At 33.6% G+C, this 17,346-nt stretch overlaps 4 protein-coding genes across 4 annotated transcripts; all 4 read right to left on the reverse strand.

Annotated features, from left to right (window-relative positions):
- Window positions 1-6,190: 6,190 nt before the first annotated feature.
- On the reverse strand, window positions 6,191-6,948 carry LOC112689475 (diaminopimelate epimerase-like). The gene is made up of 3 exons (XM_025563205.1): window positions 6,501-6,948; window positions 6,282-6,439; window positions 6,191-6,229 (listed from the first exon to the last, which is right to left on the reverse strand). Exons 1-3 carry the CDS (start codon window positions 6,946-6,948, stop codon window positions 6,191-6,193), a joined length of 645 nt encoding a protein of 214 aa, XP_025418990.1.
- Window positions 6,949-7,201: 253 nt separating this feature from the next.
- LOC112689476 (uncharacterized protein RF_0471-like) lies at window positions 7,202-8,329 on the reverse strand. Its single transcript, XM_025563206.1, has one exon. It carries the CDS (start codon window positions 8,327-8,329, stop codon window positions 7,202-7,204), a length of 1,128 nt encoding a protein of 375 aa, XP_025418991.1.
- A 3,989-nt stretch (window positions 8,330-12,318) lies between these two features.
- LOC112689477 (putative ankyrin repeat protein RF_0381) lies at window positions 12,319-15,477 on the reverse strand. Its single transcript, XM_025563207.1, has 3 exons — window positions 15,199-15,477; window positions 13,337-13,600; window positions 12,319-13,284 (listed from the first exon to the last, which is right to left on the reverse strand). Exons 1-3 carry the CDS (start codon window positions 15,475-15,477, stop codon window positions 12,319-12,321), a joined length of 1,509 nt encoding a protein of 502 aa, XP_025418992.1.
- A 164-nt stretch (window positions 15,478-15,641) lies between these two features.
- Window positions 15,642-16,821, reverse strand: LOC112689478 (aspartate aminotransferase-like). The gene is given in 3 exon segments (XM_025563208.1): window positions 15,642-16,361; window positions 16,363-16,374; window positions 16,450-16,821. Coding segments are annotated over 3 exon segments (1,104 nt in total).
- Between the last annotated feature and the right edge of the window lie 525 nt (window positions 16,822-17,346).

The following is a 17,346-nucleotide window of genomic DNA, read 5'->3' on the forward strand; positions in this document are numbered from 1 at the left end:
GAAAAAGACCCGACAAAAAAGAAAGAGTGTCATGATAATGAGAAAAAAGAAATACTCATCTAGTGAACTGAATTGTTATTATGACAGAATATGTTATAATAAAGAAGGTATAGGAAATTGTATATCTTCAATAAGGCGTGAAGAGTATGAGGTAGGAGGGAAATGTAATATGTATCCTTATCTTGAAAAGCTTGCACAAGGAAATGTTGGTAAGGAAACTTCTTGGGCTGAAGCTCTGGTTGCAAAAATTGCTAGCAGTGATGTAGATTATAGTAATACTCCTTACAACAGTCGTGCAGATATAGATATTAATGCTAAAGGCACTCAATGTCTGCCAAGAACAGATGGAACAAAAGGTGATAATGTGTGCTCACATGTTGGTAGAGATTTTAAGAATTTTTCTTTGCAATTAAATAAAGATTATCTAGTGAATAATGATGTAAAGCCTGGTAGTAGTGTAATGCTTGCAATAGCAAATAACGGTAGTTATGTTGTGAATCGTGGTGGATATCACGTGCAAGTGAGTAAATCATGTGAATTTAAAGATGGTGCAAAGCTATATATATATGTGGGGGATGATCATCCATCTACTGCAAGTATTGATGGTATACGCAAAGTGGAAGATTTAGATAAAAAAGTAAAGGATAACGTTAGTTATTATATAATAGATGGAAGTAAGTTAGATGATGGCAGTCCTAAAAAGATATATTTCGGTATTGATGTAAGAAATGTAGATAAAAAAGATCTCCTGGATGAAGATGGTAAATATTATGAAAATAATAAGTATAAAGTAAACTTATTCATGCAAAAAAAAGTTAATGATTTTATTTCGTCAAATGTAAATAAGATATTTAATTTTGTAAAAGGAGATGGACAAGATAAAGATGGTATTGCAAGTACTGTTCAAGAGTCATATACAAGTTATAAAAGAGGTCTACTGCAAGCAGTGAGAGCTTTACTTACTTTATATGTTATATTTTCTGTTCTTGGCTACATGTTAGGAACATTGTATTTAAGTAAACATGATTTTATTGTCAGGATTACTAAGGTAGCATTTATAGCTTTTGTTTTCAGTGATAAGAGCTGGGAGCTTTTTGGTGCGAAATTATCCATGCTTTTTATTGGAGGAAGTAATTATCTCGTGAACAGTTTTTCTGGTTACACGGGAGCAGATAGTAAAGATTTTGCATTTTTAGATATAACGGCAGGAGTATTATTTACAGGGGAAACTTGGCTAAAGTTTTTATCGCTGATGCTTTCTGGCCCATTTGGTTTTATAGCGTTTTTAGCAATACTTTATTCTACTTTTAAATTTTTAAAGTGTATGGTTGGAGCTATATTAAAGTATATTATAGCTGTTGTCTTAGGAGGGTTTTTACTTTCGTTAACACCTTTATTTATTGTATTTATTCTATTTCAGCAAACTAAACCATTGTTTGAGAGTTGGATAAAGACGTTGGCTCATGTGACGGTGCAACCGGTAATTTTGTTTTCATCTTTGTCTCTTTTAAATCAGTTGATGTATGCAGTTTTATATAATCTCACAAATTTTTCTGCGTGTTATCAGTGTTTAATTAGCATAAATTTTCTAGATTATGATTTCTGTATTTTCAAATCAATATTACCTCTTGGATATAGTCCTGGTGCTAGTGTTGATAATGCATTAGGTGATGGAGTGCGGAATAGTGGAACATTTGCAGCATTACCGATAGATTTAGTTCAAGCTGTCATCTATCTGATTATTGCCAGCGCAATGGAAGCTTTTGTAATGATATCAGAGAGTATGGCTCAAGCACTCTTTCAATCTGGCTACGGGATTACTGGTGCTATCACTAATGCTGCTAGGTATGCATCGCAATCTGTATTATCAAAAGTGGGTCTTGATGATAGTACACAGCAAGGGATACGAAATATCAGAGGAGCACCAACAAAAACGCCAAATGAAATTGAATATAAAGGTAAGTATCATTCAGAAAATGATAAAAAAAGGTGAACCAGGAAAATCAGAAGAAAGTGGAAATAAAGATCCAAAAATTTCTCCAAATAGTCGTGAGAGTCTAAAAAACTGCTGGTAAACCACAGGAAGAAGGTGAGAATCTAGAAGCTTTTAGAGGAAAGAATATTCCTGGTGATGACAGTGATAAAAATAACGAGGAAGGTAAATAAATGATATCATGTAGTAACTAATTTAAAAGGTATTTAAAGTAAAATTTTGAAAATTTATTTTCTATATGTAGAGAAAATGTAGATATGCAGTCATGTTTAAGCAAGTATGGATTTAGATTGTTGCTTTTTGCAGCTTATGTATTAGTAGTAGGTTGTAGTAAGGGTGACATGCCTTTTCCAAGATGTATATCTGCTGACTATTTTGGTCCTGAACCTACTACAGTAGGTGCTCGTTTTGCAAGTGATAATAAAAATGCGTTTATTGCGGATGACAAGCAGCTTATCGATCATAACACTAACGAATTTAATTATGGTTTTCACATTAATCAGGTTGTGAGGTGGCAAGATACTGGATTAATAACCAACGGAGATAATTTAGTGATTCGGGTAAATGGTGCATGGACATCATGGGCTCATAACAATGTTAAGGAATCAAATAAGGACCATTTAGATTTGAAAAAATTAGAACAATTGAAATATACAACTCAGTTTGAAGGGAAACCAGGTGACAACAGTTTGCCAGACTTTGGTTTAGTATGTAGTGGTTATGAATATAGTAAAGAAAATATTTCAAGCAATTCCAGTACAAGTTGCAGTGTAGATTGTAAGTGCATTAATGAGGATAGCAGCAAAAATATGGCATTACGTGGTGTTCCATGTTGGTTCACTAATGGTAATGGCGTTTATATTTTATTTGCAAAAAACACAAAAGATGAAGGATCTCAAGGTGAGTCTTACGAAAACCCTAACGATACTTTGGAGCACATGCGCTATCCTGTATCGCCTACAGTGCACTTAGGTTATGACTCCATTGCAGAGGGTGGAGATCGAGTTTTTACCTTGGATATGGATAGTGACAAAATAAAGGATAGAAACTGTAATTCTATCAAATTAAAAGACATGAAAGGATGGAAAATATATATCAAAATATTGGATAGATATTATTTTGATAATGCAGGTGGTTATTCATTAGAGTTTTTAAGTGGGGTTAATAAGCCTGGTGGAGGTACAATTTTTGATTATGTTTATAATTACTTAAAATGCACTTTATTGATCTATAGTGACAAAGGTTGTGAAGGTTATGGTAATGATAACAAATCTGCAGCTGCACAGGAAATGTTTATAAATATATCTCAAGGGCAGAGCTTTCATAACTTTGTAGTTTCGTTACTTGTTTTATTTGTGGTAATTTCATCACTTCTTTATCTTTTCGGCATGGTTCAAGAAACCAAACAGGATATGCTTATTAGAATGATGAAAATCACACTAGTAGTAGTACTGATATCTCCTGGAAGTTTTAATTTTTTCTATAACCATTTCCTTATTTTATTTGTAGATGGTCTTGAGTATTTGATTAGAGTAATTACTAGTTTTTCTCCCAATGCAAACACTACGACATTATTTAGTTTTATGGGAGATATGTTTGATAAGTTCTTTGCTTATTCAGTGTGGAAGAAGTTTGCAGCATTTTTTTCACTATCAAATGTGGGCAAGTATTCTGATGATCCCAGCAATTTTTGTAGGGATTGTTTTATATTTCTTGTTATGTATGTATGCTTTTGTTATTTTTCTCTCTGGTTTTATAGGCATAGCTTTCCTCATAGCCATAATGCCATTGTTTTTAATTTCCATTTTATTTTCGCAATTGAAAAGCCTCTTTGAAGGCTGGATAAAGTTTTGCATCAGTTTTTGCCTGCAATCAATAATGATCTTCACTTTACTATCATTATTAGCTGCAATGATAATGAACATCTTTTATAGGCAATTAGGTTTTACTGTATGTTATAACAAATGGTTGGAAGTTAAATTATGTGCTCCAAAATGGCTCGGAGGCTTTTGTGTTATGGATAAGGAATACTTTAGTTGGACTCCTGGACAAATTTTCGTACCATACAGTATTATTACTGGTGGGAAAGAGGCTTCTCCTCTTAATGTAGATAAGAATATAGAAGATATAGAAAATATAAGCAGGGAAGGTGGTACAGTAAAATTCACAGGTGGTGCTGGATATATTTCTATTCCACCAGGTTATACAAAGAAAGGGTTTCGGTATTTAGATTATCCTTTCTTCAATCCAATGCCTGATGCTGACCATTATATAACAGAAAAAGACATCATAGTTGATGATAAGTGTGATAAGAAAGACCTGGTACGTTTGGCAAATAGTTTATCGCATGCGCTAGATAAGTTTGACATTATGTTGCTTGTTCACAGTATAGACAAGAAAATAGACATAAATTCAAGAGTAACAGAGCTTTGTGCAAAAGGTAATAGTAAGTGTGTTGATTACAGAGCAATAATGGATGACTATAAGAAGGGAATTGTACATCCTGATTTAAAAAGGGAGGTCAAAGCTTTTGTGCAACAAGTAATTACGCAAGGTGGAGGATGTCGATTAGTGACATTAAATGAGAAATATAAAGAAGATAGTGATTATCAAAGAGTGCAAGATATTAAGAGAAGTATTTTAATCAATGCAAAAGAGATATTTATATTGTTCTTGCTTTCATTTTTAATGTTTTCTATGCGTAAATTTGTGCAAGAATTGGGTTCGAATCTTGCTGGTGGTGGATATAGCGTATACAGCATATCTAGTATGTATCAAGGTGGAGGTATACTCTCTCAGATTACATTTAAGATTGGAGGGCAAGAAGTGAGCTTAATGAAACTTCTTGAGATGCCTAAGCATCAGATTGGTATGAGACTTGATGTTTTCGGTAAGTGGGCTGGGCATTTACCTAATGAACTTGCTAAAGGAGCAGCTCATCTTTTAGGAAGAGCGCCAGTAGTTGGGGGAATATTGAAATATGCTGTTGAGGCACCGCGTAAACTTGTCAGTGTTAGTGTTGAAGCAACGAAATTTATTACATCACCTAAAGACGATGTTGATCACTTTGAGAAGAAAATTTACAAAGCATTTGGAGTTGATGAAAAAGATATTACACATAAGAAATTTGATAGATATTTGAGTTACTTTAAGGGATATGTAGGGTCACATTTAGGTTACACAATAGAGGATGCTGTAAAATTTACTTGGGAACATGGTATTAACTCCATAGGGCACGCAGGTAGTCAAAACAAAAAGACCAAGCCTTACACAGAAAATATTGCCTATAAGGATGACTTGCTTTATATGGCAAAAGTACATAGAAAAGAATTCTTAGATAAACTTTATGAATATACTATTGGTAAGAAAGTAATGCCGGGAAAAAGTAAGGCTGATGAGAACCCATATAATAAGCCGAATAATGCACCGCCGAATAATCCACTGCCAAATAATCCACCGTCGCCAGGTAGTAGTGATAAAATCAGAAGATCCTCTTTAGAAGATGCGGAGGCTAGAAGGAAACGTGCTGAAAGGGCAGAAAGAAGAAAAAGAAATGAAGAACTTGGAGATGTGGATCTGTCGTCGTTGTTTGATGGGAATGAGGAAAGAGATTCAGATAAAGAGGAATAGTGATGCTAAATAACAAAAAAAAACTTTAAAGGATTTGGTTATTATGAATTGCGACAAGATGATGAAGGTAATATAAAACTAAGTGATTATAATGATGTTATAAATGCGCGCAGAGCAAGAATAGATATGTTATTGGATAACATTCAATCAGATGATATCAATTTCATTAAGCTTAATGAAGCTTTACATGAGAAGCTCATAGGTGATCAGGAGTTATTTGATGCAGAGGATAAAAAGATTGCACAGGAAAAAAGTAATATATTTAGTATTCTAGATAATCTCAATGATCTTTCGAAGATTGAAAGTAAGGATTTATTGACAGTCAGTCTGTTATTATCAGATCTGAGCTATGTAGAGAGGAATATTGTACTGCAAAATAATCCTGATTTGAATGAATTAAAGAGTCTGTTTGCTGAGAAGAAAGTATCCGGTGAAGATTATACAGATGAGGATTACAGAGATCTTGCTGATTATTTTGATAAGATTAATAATATAATTAAGTTAGAGTTAAGTGATAGGATTGAAAGCACAAATGAAGAGATCATTGAATAAATTCTACATCACCAGTCATAAATACGTTGTTTGTCCACTCGATAGATAATTTACCTCCAAGAAAGTTCACCGAAGTCTGTTGAGTGGTAATATATCCACGTAGTACAGACGCAACAAAAGCTGCACAAGCTGCACTACCACACGATGCAGTAATACCTGTACCCCTTTCCCAAACCTGCAAATTTATTTCTCCTGGTTTGTCTATTTGTGCAATGCTGACATTAGTTTTCTTAGGAAATAGTATATGGTTTTCTAGCTGTGGTGCTAAGTTTAACAATGGTATCTTATCTATGCTATCAACAAAAAAAGATCAGATGAGGATTACCAATATTGACTGCAACTGGATCTTTTAATACTCCAAGTTCTATCGGTAGGTGGAGAGTATCACATTCAGTTGATAGAGGAATTTCATACCACTTAAGTGACGGTTTTCCCATATTGATTTTGATGGATTTATTACCTGCTTTAAAGCATTCTAAAATCTGTTCATTCATCAGTTCAATAGTTGCATATTTAGTACCTTTTTCCAGCATGATTAAATATCCCACACAACGTGCTGCATTTCCACACGTTTCAACTTTACTACCATCAGCGTTATAAATATGCATAAAACAATCTGCAACATTGGAATTAGTGACAACTATAACTTGATCACAATTACTGTCATTAGCTATCTTTTTATAATCCCGATTTACGTTATCTACTAAACGTGAATCTATGATGATGAAGTTATTACCAGTGCCATGCATTTTTGTTGACAGTTGCCACATCATTAGACTTTTTTCAAATTCAATTTATGGTAAGAAATTTTTAGGAGAAGTGCAAGCGAGTACCGCAGTTGAGGATAACAAAATTGCCATTAGAAATTGAATTACGAGAGGAGATCATCCTAAGTTTCAGTAGCATCATCAAGTTTTTGAGCAAGAATATTATCTTCTTTATAAACATCCAGAATTCTTTCTTCATATGCCACCAATTCACATCTAGAAAGATGGCTATACGACATATTCCCCTTGTGCAATAAAATCAAACTTTTAATTTATTACCGCTGGGCAATGGCGGTAAGCCAAAGGCTTCTCTTTTTTCATTTAATGTCATAAAACTTGCATTTTCTACATACTTCCACAGTTTTTGTCTCTTTTCCATAAGAATTTCTATTGCATCTTTATCATACGACAAGCACAAATCTTGACCAAATTTCGGTACTAGCCAAGAATTAAGGTGACAAACAATGTTTTCTAATATAGGCAAAACTGTCTGCTCCCATAGGGATAATCGTGCTTCAACTAAATTGCTATAAGTGTTGTCACCAGGTATGCCAAGCAATTGCGGTGGCACTCCAAAAGCTAGAGCAATATCACGTGCTGAACTGTGTTTAGAGTCAATGAAATCCATATCTCTCGGTGATAAACTCATTTCTTTCCAGTCTAAGCCACCTTCAAGCAGTATTGGCCTACCAGCATTTGCTGGTCCAGAATAGTATTGGTCTATCTGTATCTTTAAACGTTGATACTGTTCTTGACTTAAATTTCCTCCACTACCATCTTTTGCTGATTTCACAACTATGGCTCCGCTCGGCCGCGCTCCATTTTGTAACATAGCCTGATTCCAAGCCCCTGCTTGATTATGCTGATCTATGCTATATGCTGCTGCTTCTATCGGTGAAAGTCCGTACCAATCATTTAAAGGATTAAAGGTTTTTAAGTGCAGCACTGCTGAACGTCCGGTTAGTTTATTAACCTTAAAATCGTAACTGTTGTCGTTCACTGTATAGCGATAAGCACACGGAACATTATTTTTTCCAGGAATAATATCAACTCTATCCGGACGCAAAAGGTGAAGCTCTGTTGGCGGTTTTGTGTTATTCTGAGGTTCAATCATCAGCATATAGGCATTTCCACTGATCAGTCGATAAGTGACAATTCCTTCAATAAATTCTGATTTAGATGTAATTGGGTTAGGAGAATAAAGTAATTTTAGTAATGGATGAGTTTTTAAGTATGATTTTCCCTGATCAGTAAGTTGATAGAGAATAAAAGGTACTGAGGATACAGCACTTGCGATCATATTTACCGCGCGAAAAGCAATGACGTTTTTAATGTAACCTTCTTCAGCAAAACTTGCATAGTCACGCTTGCTCCAACTAGGTTCCATCATTAGCTGTAGAGTGGAATATTGATTAAGTACTTGTTTTTCTTTTTTTTGGAAAATATTGAAATTCATATGTGCCTCCATAAAAATTGTTGTGAAAATTAGACCTCTTGAGAAAGAGGTATATACTTAGATAATTTAACTGGAAGTAAAAGATGATAGAATGGTTAATATCTAATCAGCTTGTTGATTATAACGATGCTGTGCAATTCATGGAAGAGAGAATTAAATTAATTCATGATGATCTAGAAGATGAGCTGGTGTGGTTACTTGAGCATCCTCCTCTATACACTGCAGGTATTAGTGCAACAGATGCTGAAGTTGTTGAAAAACTTTTTCCTATCTATAAAACTGGCAGAGGGGGCAAATACACATATCATGGTCCTGGACAACGCGTTGTATATTTAATGCTCAATCTAAAAAAAAGAAACAGATGTGATATCAGATTATATGTTGAAAGTTTGAGTAACTGGATCATCAGTGTTTTAAAATACTTTGGTATATCAGGGGAGTATAAAAGAGACAGAGTAGGAATTTGGGTAAGTAATAATGGAATAGAAGAGAAAATTGCAGCTTTTGGTATTCGAGTAAGGAAGTGGATAACGTACCATGGAATAGCCATTAATGTTTCACCAGACCTTGCTCATTATAGAGGAATTATCCCTTGTGGATTACAAGAGTATGGAGTAACTTCAATGAAGAAGCTACGAGTTGAAATTTCATTTTCTGAGTTAGATGACATACTAAAACAAGAATTCTATAAAATTTTTCAATAGATTTTTCTTTAAATTCAATAAATTATATTAATTTCCACATTAAGTTATATTATTTTTAATATTTATATAGTATATATTAATATTTAAAATGAAAAAATTATTTACTTTAACTATATTATCTGCTGTTTTTTTTGCAAAGACATGCTTTGGCATCGATATGATTAGAGATAGAATTTTTGCTTCTTTATCGTATGGAGCTGCTGGTGCTAGGTGTGATATCGGTTATCACTATACAGACAACATTAAATTTTCAGTTGACTCTGCGATCAGACCTATTTTGGATATACCGATTAAAAAAGTAGGAATAGGAGTAGGACTCATGGCAAAACTTCATTACCATCATAAACTTAAAAGTGCCGAGATTACTCCATATATTAATGCTGGTGCAGGTATTGCCAGAACATTCCTTGTAAAAGAAGGTTCTCAAAGTCTCATACCTGTTTTAACTCCTGATTACCTTGTTTCTTATCAGGTAGGTGCTGGTATTAATCTTCCACTTTCTTCAAAAACGAATATTTTTGCCGGTTACAGGATACAGAAGCTCGATGAACTTTTGCATGGATTTGAATTCGGATTAAGTTTTAATTTGTAAGAATGAAAAAATTATTTGCTTTAACTATATTATCTGCTGTTTTTTTGGCAAAGCCATGCTCTGGCATTGATATGATTAAAGATAGAATTTTTGCTTCTTTATCGTATAGTGCTGCTGGCACTGGGTTTGATGTCAGTTATCACTATACAGATAACACTAAATTTTCACTTGGCTCCGTGATCAAACCTATTTTTAATATAAAAACTGAAGAAATAGGAATAGGACTGGGATTCATAGAAAAGCTTCATTACCATCATAAACTTGAAAGTACGGATATTACTCCATATGTTAATGCTGGTATTGGTATTTTTGAAATATCACCTCTTATACAATCAGACTCAGATCCACAATGTCAAAGAACTTCTTACTTTTTTTCTTATCAGGTAGGTGCTGGTGTTAATCTTCCACTTTCTTCAATAACTAGTGTCTTTGCTGGCTATAAGGTACAGAAATTCGAGAGAATTTTACATGGATTTGAATTCGGATTAAGTTTTAATTTGTAAGAATGAAAAAATTACTTGCTTTAGCCATATTACCTGCTGTTTTTTTGGCAAAGCCATGTTTTGGTGTTGATTGGCTGAGAGATAGAATCTATTATTCTCTTTCGACTAGTACTAATGTTGGCATTAAGCATGAGATAGGTTATTGCTACACAGACAGCACTAAAATTTCAATCGGACATATGAGTAGTGACGGATATGGAGCGGGATTAGGAGACATGATCATAGTAAAATTTCAATACCATCATAAATTTGCAAGCACGGATATTACTCCCTACGTTAATGCTGGTACAGGTATTGTTAAAATATTACATGGTGATATCACTGATTTTAACACCTTGTTTGTTCCTTATCAGGTAGGTGCTGGTATTAACCTTCCTCTCTCTTCGATAACGAGTGTTTTTGCTGGCTATAATGTGCAGAAATTCGAGAGAATTTTGCATGGAATTGAGTTTGGAATAAGTTTTAATTTGTAAGAATGAAAAAATTACTTGCTTTAGCAATATTATCTTCTATTTTTTTGGCAAAGCCATGTTTTGGTGTTGATTGGATTAAAGATAGAATCTATATTTCTTTGTCTAGTATTGCTGTTCCTCCTAAACCTGAGATAGGTTATCACTATACAGACAGCATTAAAATTTCAATTGAACCTATAGCAGTATTGTGGATGGGAGCAGAAACGCAAGTGGGAAGAGGGTTCGTAACAAAATTTCATTACCATCATAAACTTAACAGTACGTGTATCACTCCATATGTTAATGTTGGCTCCGGTGTTATTATTACTTCAGAATCTGAAGATGACCCTACAGAATTTAAAAATGACTCTTTAGATTTCTTTATTCCGTATCAGGTAAGTGCTGGTGTTAACATTTCTCTTTCTTCAAGAACCAGTTTATTTGCTGGTTACAAGGTGCAACGACTCCTGAAATTTTCGCGTGGATTTGAGTTTGGAATAAGTATTACTTTATAAGAATGAAAAAATTACTTGCTTTAGCGATATTATCTTCTATTTTTTTTGGCAAAGCCATGTTTTGGTGTTGATTGGATTAAAGATAGAGTCTATGATAGAGCCTATATTTCTTGGTTATATAGTACTGCTGCTGGTTTGAGCAGTGAGATAGGTTATCACTATACAGACAGCATTAAAATTTCAATTGAGCCTGTTTTGCATGAAGTCTGTAAAGCAGGATCACAGATAGATGCAGACAGGTGGATAGGAACGGGATTCGTAGCAAAATTTCATTACCATCATAAATTTATAAGTACAGGTATTACTCCATATATTACTGCTGGTACAGGTATTATTGCTACCACAATAATCGACTTTTACGAAAATAACTCTTCCGATGTCTTTGTTCCGTATCAGATAGGTGCTGGTATCAATCTGCCACTTTCTTCAAGAACTAGTGTCTTTGCTGGTTATAAGGTGCGAAAATCCCTTAAATTTTCACATGGATTTGAGTTCGGACTAAGTTTTAATTTATAAGATGGATCATATGCGTCAAGTTAAGAGAAGAGAGGAGTGTGCCTCTTGTGAAACCAATAATTACATTATTTTTTAATATTTATATAGTATATATCTACACATTAACGTTTAAGGGACAAAAATGAAAAAATTACTTGCTTTAGCGATATTATCTACTGCTTGTTTGGCAAAGCCATGTTTTGGTGTTGATTGGATTAGAGATAGAGTTTTTACTTCTTCATCATATGGCTATACTGGTATTAATTATGATATCGGTTATCACTTTACAGACAACACTAAATTTTCAGTTGGTAGTGTGATTAAACCTATTTTTGGTAAAGAGAAGCAAGGATTAGGACTGGGAGCCATGGCAAAACTTCATTATCATCATATACTTGAAAGTACAGATATTACACCATATGTTACTGCTGGTGCAGGTATAGTTGGAGTAATGTCCGTTTTAGAAGAAAAAACACAAACAATGAAGGAATTAAGAGAGAATACGACTCTTGATGGCTTTTTTTCTTATCAGCTAGGTGCTGGTGTTAACCTGCCTCTTTCTTCAAGAACGAGTGTTTTTGCTGGCTATAAGATGCAGAAATTTGAGAAACTTTCGCATGGAATTGAGTTCGGAATGATTTTTAATTTATAGGCCCAGTTTATAGGGTTTGTGAACTTTGTTGGTGCTCTTGTGTGGCTTCTTTAAAATTCTCTCCATAGTACCTAGGAGAATTACTATTTTTTTCTAATATTGGATCTTGCATCTGAACATTGGGTATGGATATTCCGTATGCAGCATGACCAACTGCAGATGCCATTGCTACTACGAGAGCACTCAATGCTGCAGTTTTAAGAACAACTTTTTTATCTTCTTGCTTATTATTAGATGCAATTAAAATACCTTTTACGTTTCCATTTGCATGCCATAAAGGAGTGTGGCTGTTGTTATCTTCTACATGAATATTAGCCCCTTTGTTTATTAGAATCTTCATTGTACATGTTTTGTTATGTTTAGCAGCAAGATGCGAAGGTGTTTGGCCATTGTTATCTTTTTTATTAATATTAGCACCTTTGTTTATTAGAGTGAGTACTGTATCTATCTTGCCACCTCGCGCAGCAAGGTGTAGAGGAGTTTGGCCATCGTTATTTTTTGCATCAATATCTGCTCCTTTTTTCACTAGAGTTTTTACGGTACTGTAACAAAAGCAATGTAAAATAGCAAGATGTAAAGGAGTTTGGCCGTTGTTATCTTTTTCATTAATATTAGCTCCTTCATCTATTAGAGCTTCTATTGTATCTATATTGCAATTTTTAGCAGCAAGATGTAAAGGAGTTTGGCCATCGTTATTTTTTGCATCAATACCTGCTCCAGCTTTTATCAGCTTTTTCAATACTGCTCTATCGCAGTTACCTGATATAGCACTATGTAAAGGAGTTCTACCATCTTTATCTTCTGTATTAGATTTTATCTCTTTTTCTTTTAAGAGAACATCCATTGCTTTCCAACTTTGATAGCAAATAGCTATGTGCAAAGCAGTATATCCTCCACAGCTTTGTGCATTAACATTCATTTTTCCTGACTTTAATAAAATACCTATTATCTTTTCACTGTTAGATATAGCAGCCTGATGCAAAAGAGTCCAAAAAAGACAGCATATTTACTGTATTAATATTTACTCCTTTTGCTTTTAATAAAGCATCTAGTAAATTTTCCAGATTATTGCGAGTAGCTAAGTGCAGCAGTGTATATTTCTCAACTCTTTCTGAACGTAAGTCATTATCATAAACAACATAAAATAGGTAATTTACATCAAATTGGTTGTTTTCCCACTCTTCATACACATCTTGATGTTCTGCTTTTAAAATTTCCTTTATTTTTTCAATTACATTAACTTCATTTAAACCATCACTATCGTTTACTGTAATTAATAGTTCTCTCCACTGTGTATGTTTTATTGTTATAGCTTTACCTCAAAATTATAGCAATGTTTACGTATTATAGCATAAAAATCGACTGTAACAATAGTTTACTAAATCTTAAAAAATAGTCAGAATCAAGTAAGTAAGTAACTTATAAATCTAGTGCGTAGTCACCAAAAAAAAGTATTGCTGTCCAATATATTTTGCAGAATAGCGATATGGTATGATCACATGCTCTTTATTGATTTAGTCAACATAATTAGTAGAGAATTTCTTTCCGATGGAATTGATGTTTATCATAATATATTGCAATTATTTGGCATAGCAGGGCTAGGTGCCATGGCAAGACCATTTGGTGCCTTTATCTTTGGTCATATTGGTGATAGGTATGGCAGAAAAATAGCACTACCAATTGCTATTTTGCTAGTATCAATACCATCTAGTTTAATCGCATTCATTCCAAGTTATAGCCAAATAGGTATAATATCTACTATACTGCTGATTATAATCCACGTTATACAAGGAGTTGCATTAGGTGCTGAACAGGGAGGCAGCTCTGTCTACCTCATAGAGCATTTATCTGATAAGAAAAAAAAAATTAGGAATGCTTTTTGGCATCATAGGTTTTGGTAGATCTATAGGTATCTTACTTTCTGCATTGGTAGTCATTCTCTGCAAAATAACAACTGATTTTAACGCTTGGGGATGGAGATTACCGTTTATTTTCTCTGCTGTTTTAGGATTAATTAGTGCATATAGCATATATATATTAGGGGAAACGCCAGTATATAAAGCAAGTCAGAAGCAAATTCATTTACCAATAATAGAATTAATGAAACACCATAAAAGAGCGTTCATACTTGCTATTTTAATAGCTATGCCTGTGAACGTCGTTGTTGGCTTCACTATATTTGTTCGCACACTTGCAAAGGAAATAGTATCTATGGAGGTATATGTAACGACATATATTAATGAAGTTATATCCATTATAACTGGCATATTAATGCCAATATTTTCAATATTGTTTGGAATTTTGGCTGATAAAATGGGAAAAGAACGCACGGCAATTTTATTTATAGTAATGACAATGATATTAAGCTGTCCTTTGCTATCTATTGCATACTACTACAAAAGTTATCTTGTGATTATGCTGAGTGTAATGGTTCTTTCCATGATAGAGAGGGGTATAAATCCTATCGGAATAGTAGCATCTGAATTATTTCCTACAAAAGTCAGATTTAGTGGTGTTAGCTTATCACGTAACATATCCTTTACTTTGCATGGAGGATTCACTCCTATGATATGTACTTGGTTTACTATAATTTTTCCTCAAGTGAACTTTGCTTCTGGACTTTATGTGGTATTGTGTTTACTAGTCAGTTCAGTAGCAATATTACAGATAAAACCGCAAGACAAAAAACTTTAGATTTTATGGGTTTTGCAAGAGATACCATCTTATAAGTCAACAAAGATATAAACGATTGAACTTGGTATATCTACGGATATTATTGCAAGAACTACTGGATTTTCAAATAAACAAATTAAAAAGTTGAAATAAAGTGCTTTTTTTACGAAATTTTCTTTGTTTCATTTAAAACTTCATCTACATGTCCGCTAACTTTTACATTCTGCCAAATTTTCACTATTTTACCTTTTTTATCTATTAGAAAAGTAGTGCGTTCTATACCCATGTACTTTTTACCGAACATGCTTTTTTCTACCCATACGTAATATTTTTTTAATATTTCAGCATTTTCATCAGAAACTAAATAAAACGGTAAAGAATATTTTGCCTTAAAATTAGCGTGGCACTTAACGCTGTCCTTTGATACACCGATTATCACTGTATCAAGTGAAGAAAAATCATCAATGCGATCCCTAAAACCCTTAGCTTCCATAGTGCAGCCTGGAGTATCATCTTTAGGATAAAAATAAAGTACCACATTTTTTTTTGTTGAAAAATTCACTCAGTGATAAATTTTCACCAGAATCTGTTGGTAAAGTAAAACTAGGTGCATTGTTTCCTATCGTTAATTCCATATTACTCCTTTTTATAATATTCCTAGCTTGTCAAACATTCCTGACACGCCTTAATAATGCTATTGCATCCGATTTCCAATTGCTCATGAGAAGCAGCATAAGAAATTCTAATAAAATTTTCCATGCCAAACGCAACCCCTGGAACTACAGCAACCAAGTAATCTTCAAGCAAGTATTCAGTAAAATCCAAGTCGTTATTTATTACCTTACCATTTTTTGTTTTTTTACCTAGTATGCCTTCACACGAAACGAACAAATAAAATGCACCCTGTGGCACAGATACGGATAACCCTGGAGCAGAACTCAGCTTTTCCACCATAAAATCTCTACGGTTTTTAAAAGTCTCTGTTCGTTCCTTTAAGAATCCATGATCACCATTTAGTGCTTCAGTTGCTGCAGCTTGTGCTATAGAGTTCGGATTAGATGTACTTTGAGATTGTAGTGTAGAAATAGCTTTTACTATATCATTTTTACCTGCAACGTATCCTATTCTCCAGCCTGTCATTGCGTAAGCCTTTGATACCCCGTTTACTATAAAAACTCTATCATAAAGTTTTGGTTCAACTTGAGCAATGGTAAAAAACTTCTCATCATATATTATGTGTTCATAAATGTCATCTGTAACAATATTTACATGCGAATGTTCAAGTAATACTTTAGATATATCCCGCAACTCATTATGTGTATACACAGCACCTGTAGGGTTGTTTGGCGAATTGATCACTAACCATTTCGTTTTTTTTAGTTATTTTACTTTTCAATAATTCCGGTGTAAGTTTAAAATTTTGCTTGCACTCAACTACAATTGGTACTCCACCAAAAAGATTTACCATATCAATGTATGAAACCCAATATGGAGCAGGGATAATGACCTCATCTCCTGGATTAATAGTTGCCATGAATAAATTAAATAATACCTGTTTAGCACCACTACCTACGCAGATTTGATTGGGCTCATATTTAAGTTCATTATCTCGCTCTAATTTTTTAATTATCGCTTCTTTTAATTCGCGTGTTCCATCAACCGCTGTATATTTTGTTTTACCTTCATTTATTGCTTGTACAGCTGCATTCTTTATATGATCTGGAGTATCAAAATCTGGTTCTCCTGCAGCTAAAACACAGATTTTTTTTCCTTCACCTTTTAGTTTATTTGCTGCATCAGTAATAGCGATTGTAGGTGATGGTTTTATCAAAGACATTCTTTCTGCAAGGTGTGACATAATCTTAACTTTAAGCTAAATAAAAATAATAAACTCTGTGCAACAAAAAAGCGAGAAATTTTATTAAACCTTGTAAAATCCATTAGAGTAATCATAGCATAAAATTTCATTACATAAAATAATGAAAAAAATGGTATAATCTTGAGCCATCATTAAATGGCATTTACAAAGTTTCTTGATCCAAAATGCGACCTCATGTTCAAGCAAATTTTTGGCACCGAAAAAAAACAAGAACATTTTAATCCATTTTCTAAATGATATTTTAGGCTTTGCTGGTGAAAATGCGATACAAATTGATTTTAAGAAAGTATTTTTTATTGCTATTTCTGCAAGAGGTTGAGTATATTTCGACCTATAATATCCGCGATATAAAAACCGATGGGCATTACTCAAAAGATTTTCAATTTGTCTTTATTGAGTTACCAAAATTTACGAAAGCAGAACAGGAAACGATAATAAAGCTAGCATATGATAAATTATATAAGTTCTACTGGAATGAGACGG

The sequence above is a fragment of the Sipha flava genome, unplaced genomic scaffold (assembly GCF_003268045.1).
Source record: "Sipha flava isolate LNK unplaced genomic scaffold, YSA_version1 44867_pilon_pilon, whole genome shotgun sequence".
Classification (NCBI taxonomy): Eukaryota; Metazoa; Arthropoda; class Insecta; order Hemiptera; family Aphididae; genus Sipha; species Sipha flava.

Bases quoted from the DNA above. Each gene is read 5' to 3' on its own strand.
- LOC112689477 (XM_025563207.1), bottom strand. From the start codon at position 15,477: ATGGAAGCTAAGGGTTTTAGGGATCGCATTGATGATTTTTCTTCACTT. The intron at 13,601-15,198 runs GTTAGCGGACAT...AAACATACACAG, and splicing joins AAATTTGGCAGAATGTAAAA to TGGAGAGAACTATTAATTAC. The intron at 13,285-13,336 runs GTAAATATTAAT...CTTTTGCATCAG, and splicing joins CTTTATTAAAAGCAAAAGGA to GCTGCTATATCTAACAGTGA.
- LOC112689475 (XM_025563205.1), bottom strand. From the start codon at position 6,948: ATGATGTGGCAACTGTCAACAAAAATGCATGGCACTGGTAATAACTTC. The intron at 6,440-6,500 runs GTAATCCTCATC...TGTTAAACTTAG, and splicing joins TCCAGTTGCAGTCAATATTG to CACCACAGCTAGAAAACCAT. The intron at 6,230-6,281 runs GTACTACGTGGA...ACTTTCTTGGAG, and splicing joins GTGCAGCTTTTGTTGCGTCT to GTAAATTATCTATCGAGTGG.
- LOC112689476 (XM_025563206.1), bottom strand. From the start codon at position 8,329: ATGGAACCTAGTTGGAGCAAGCGTGACTATGCAAGTTTTGCTGAAGAA.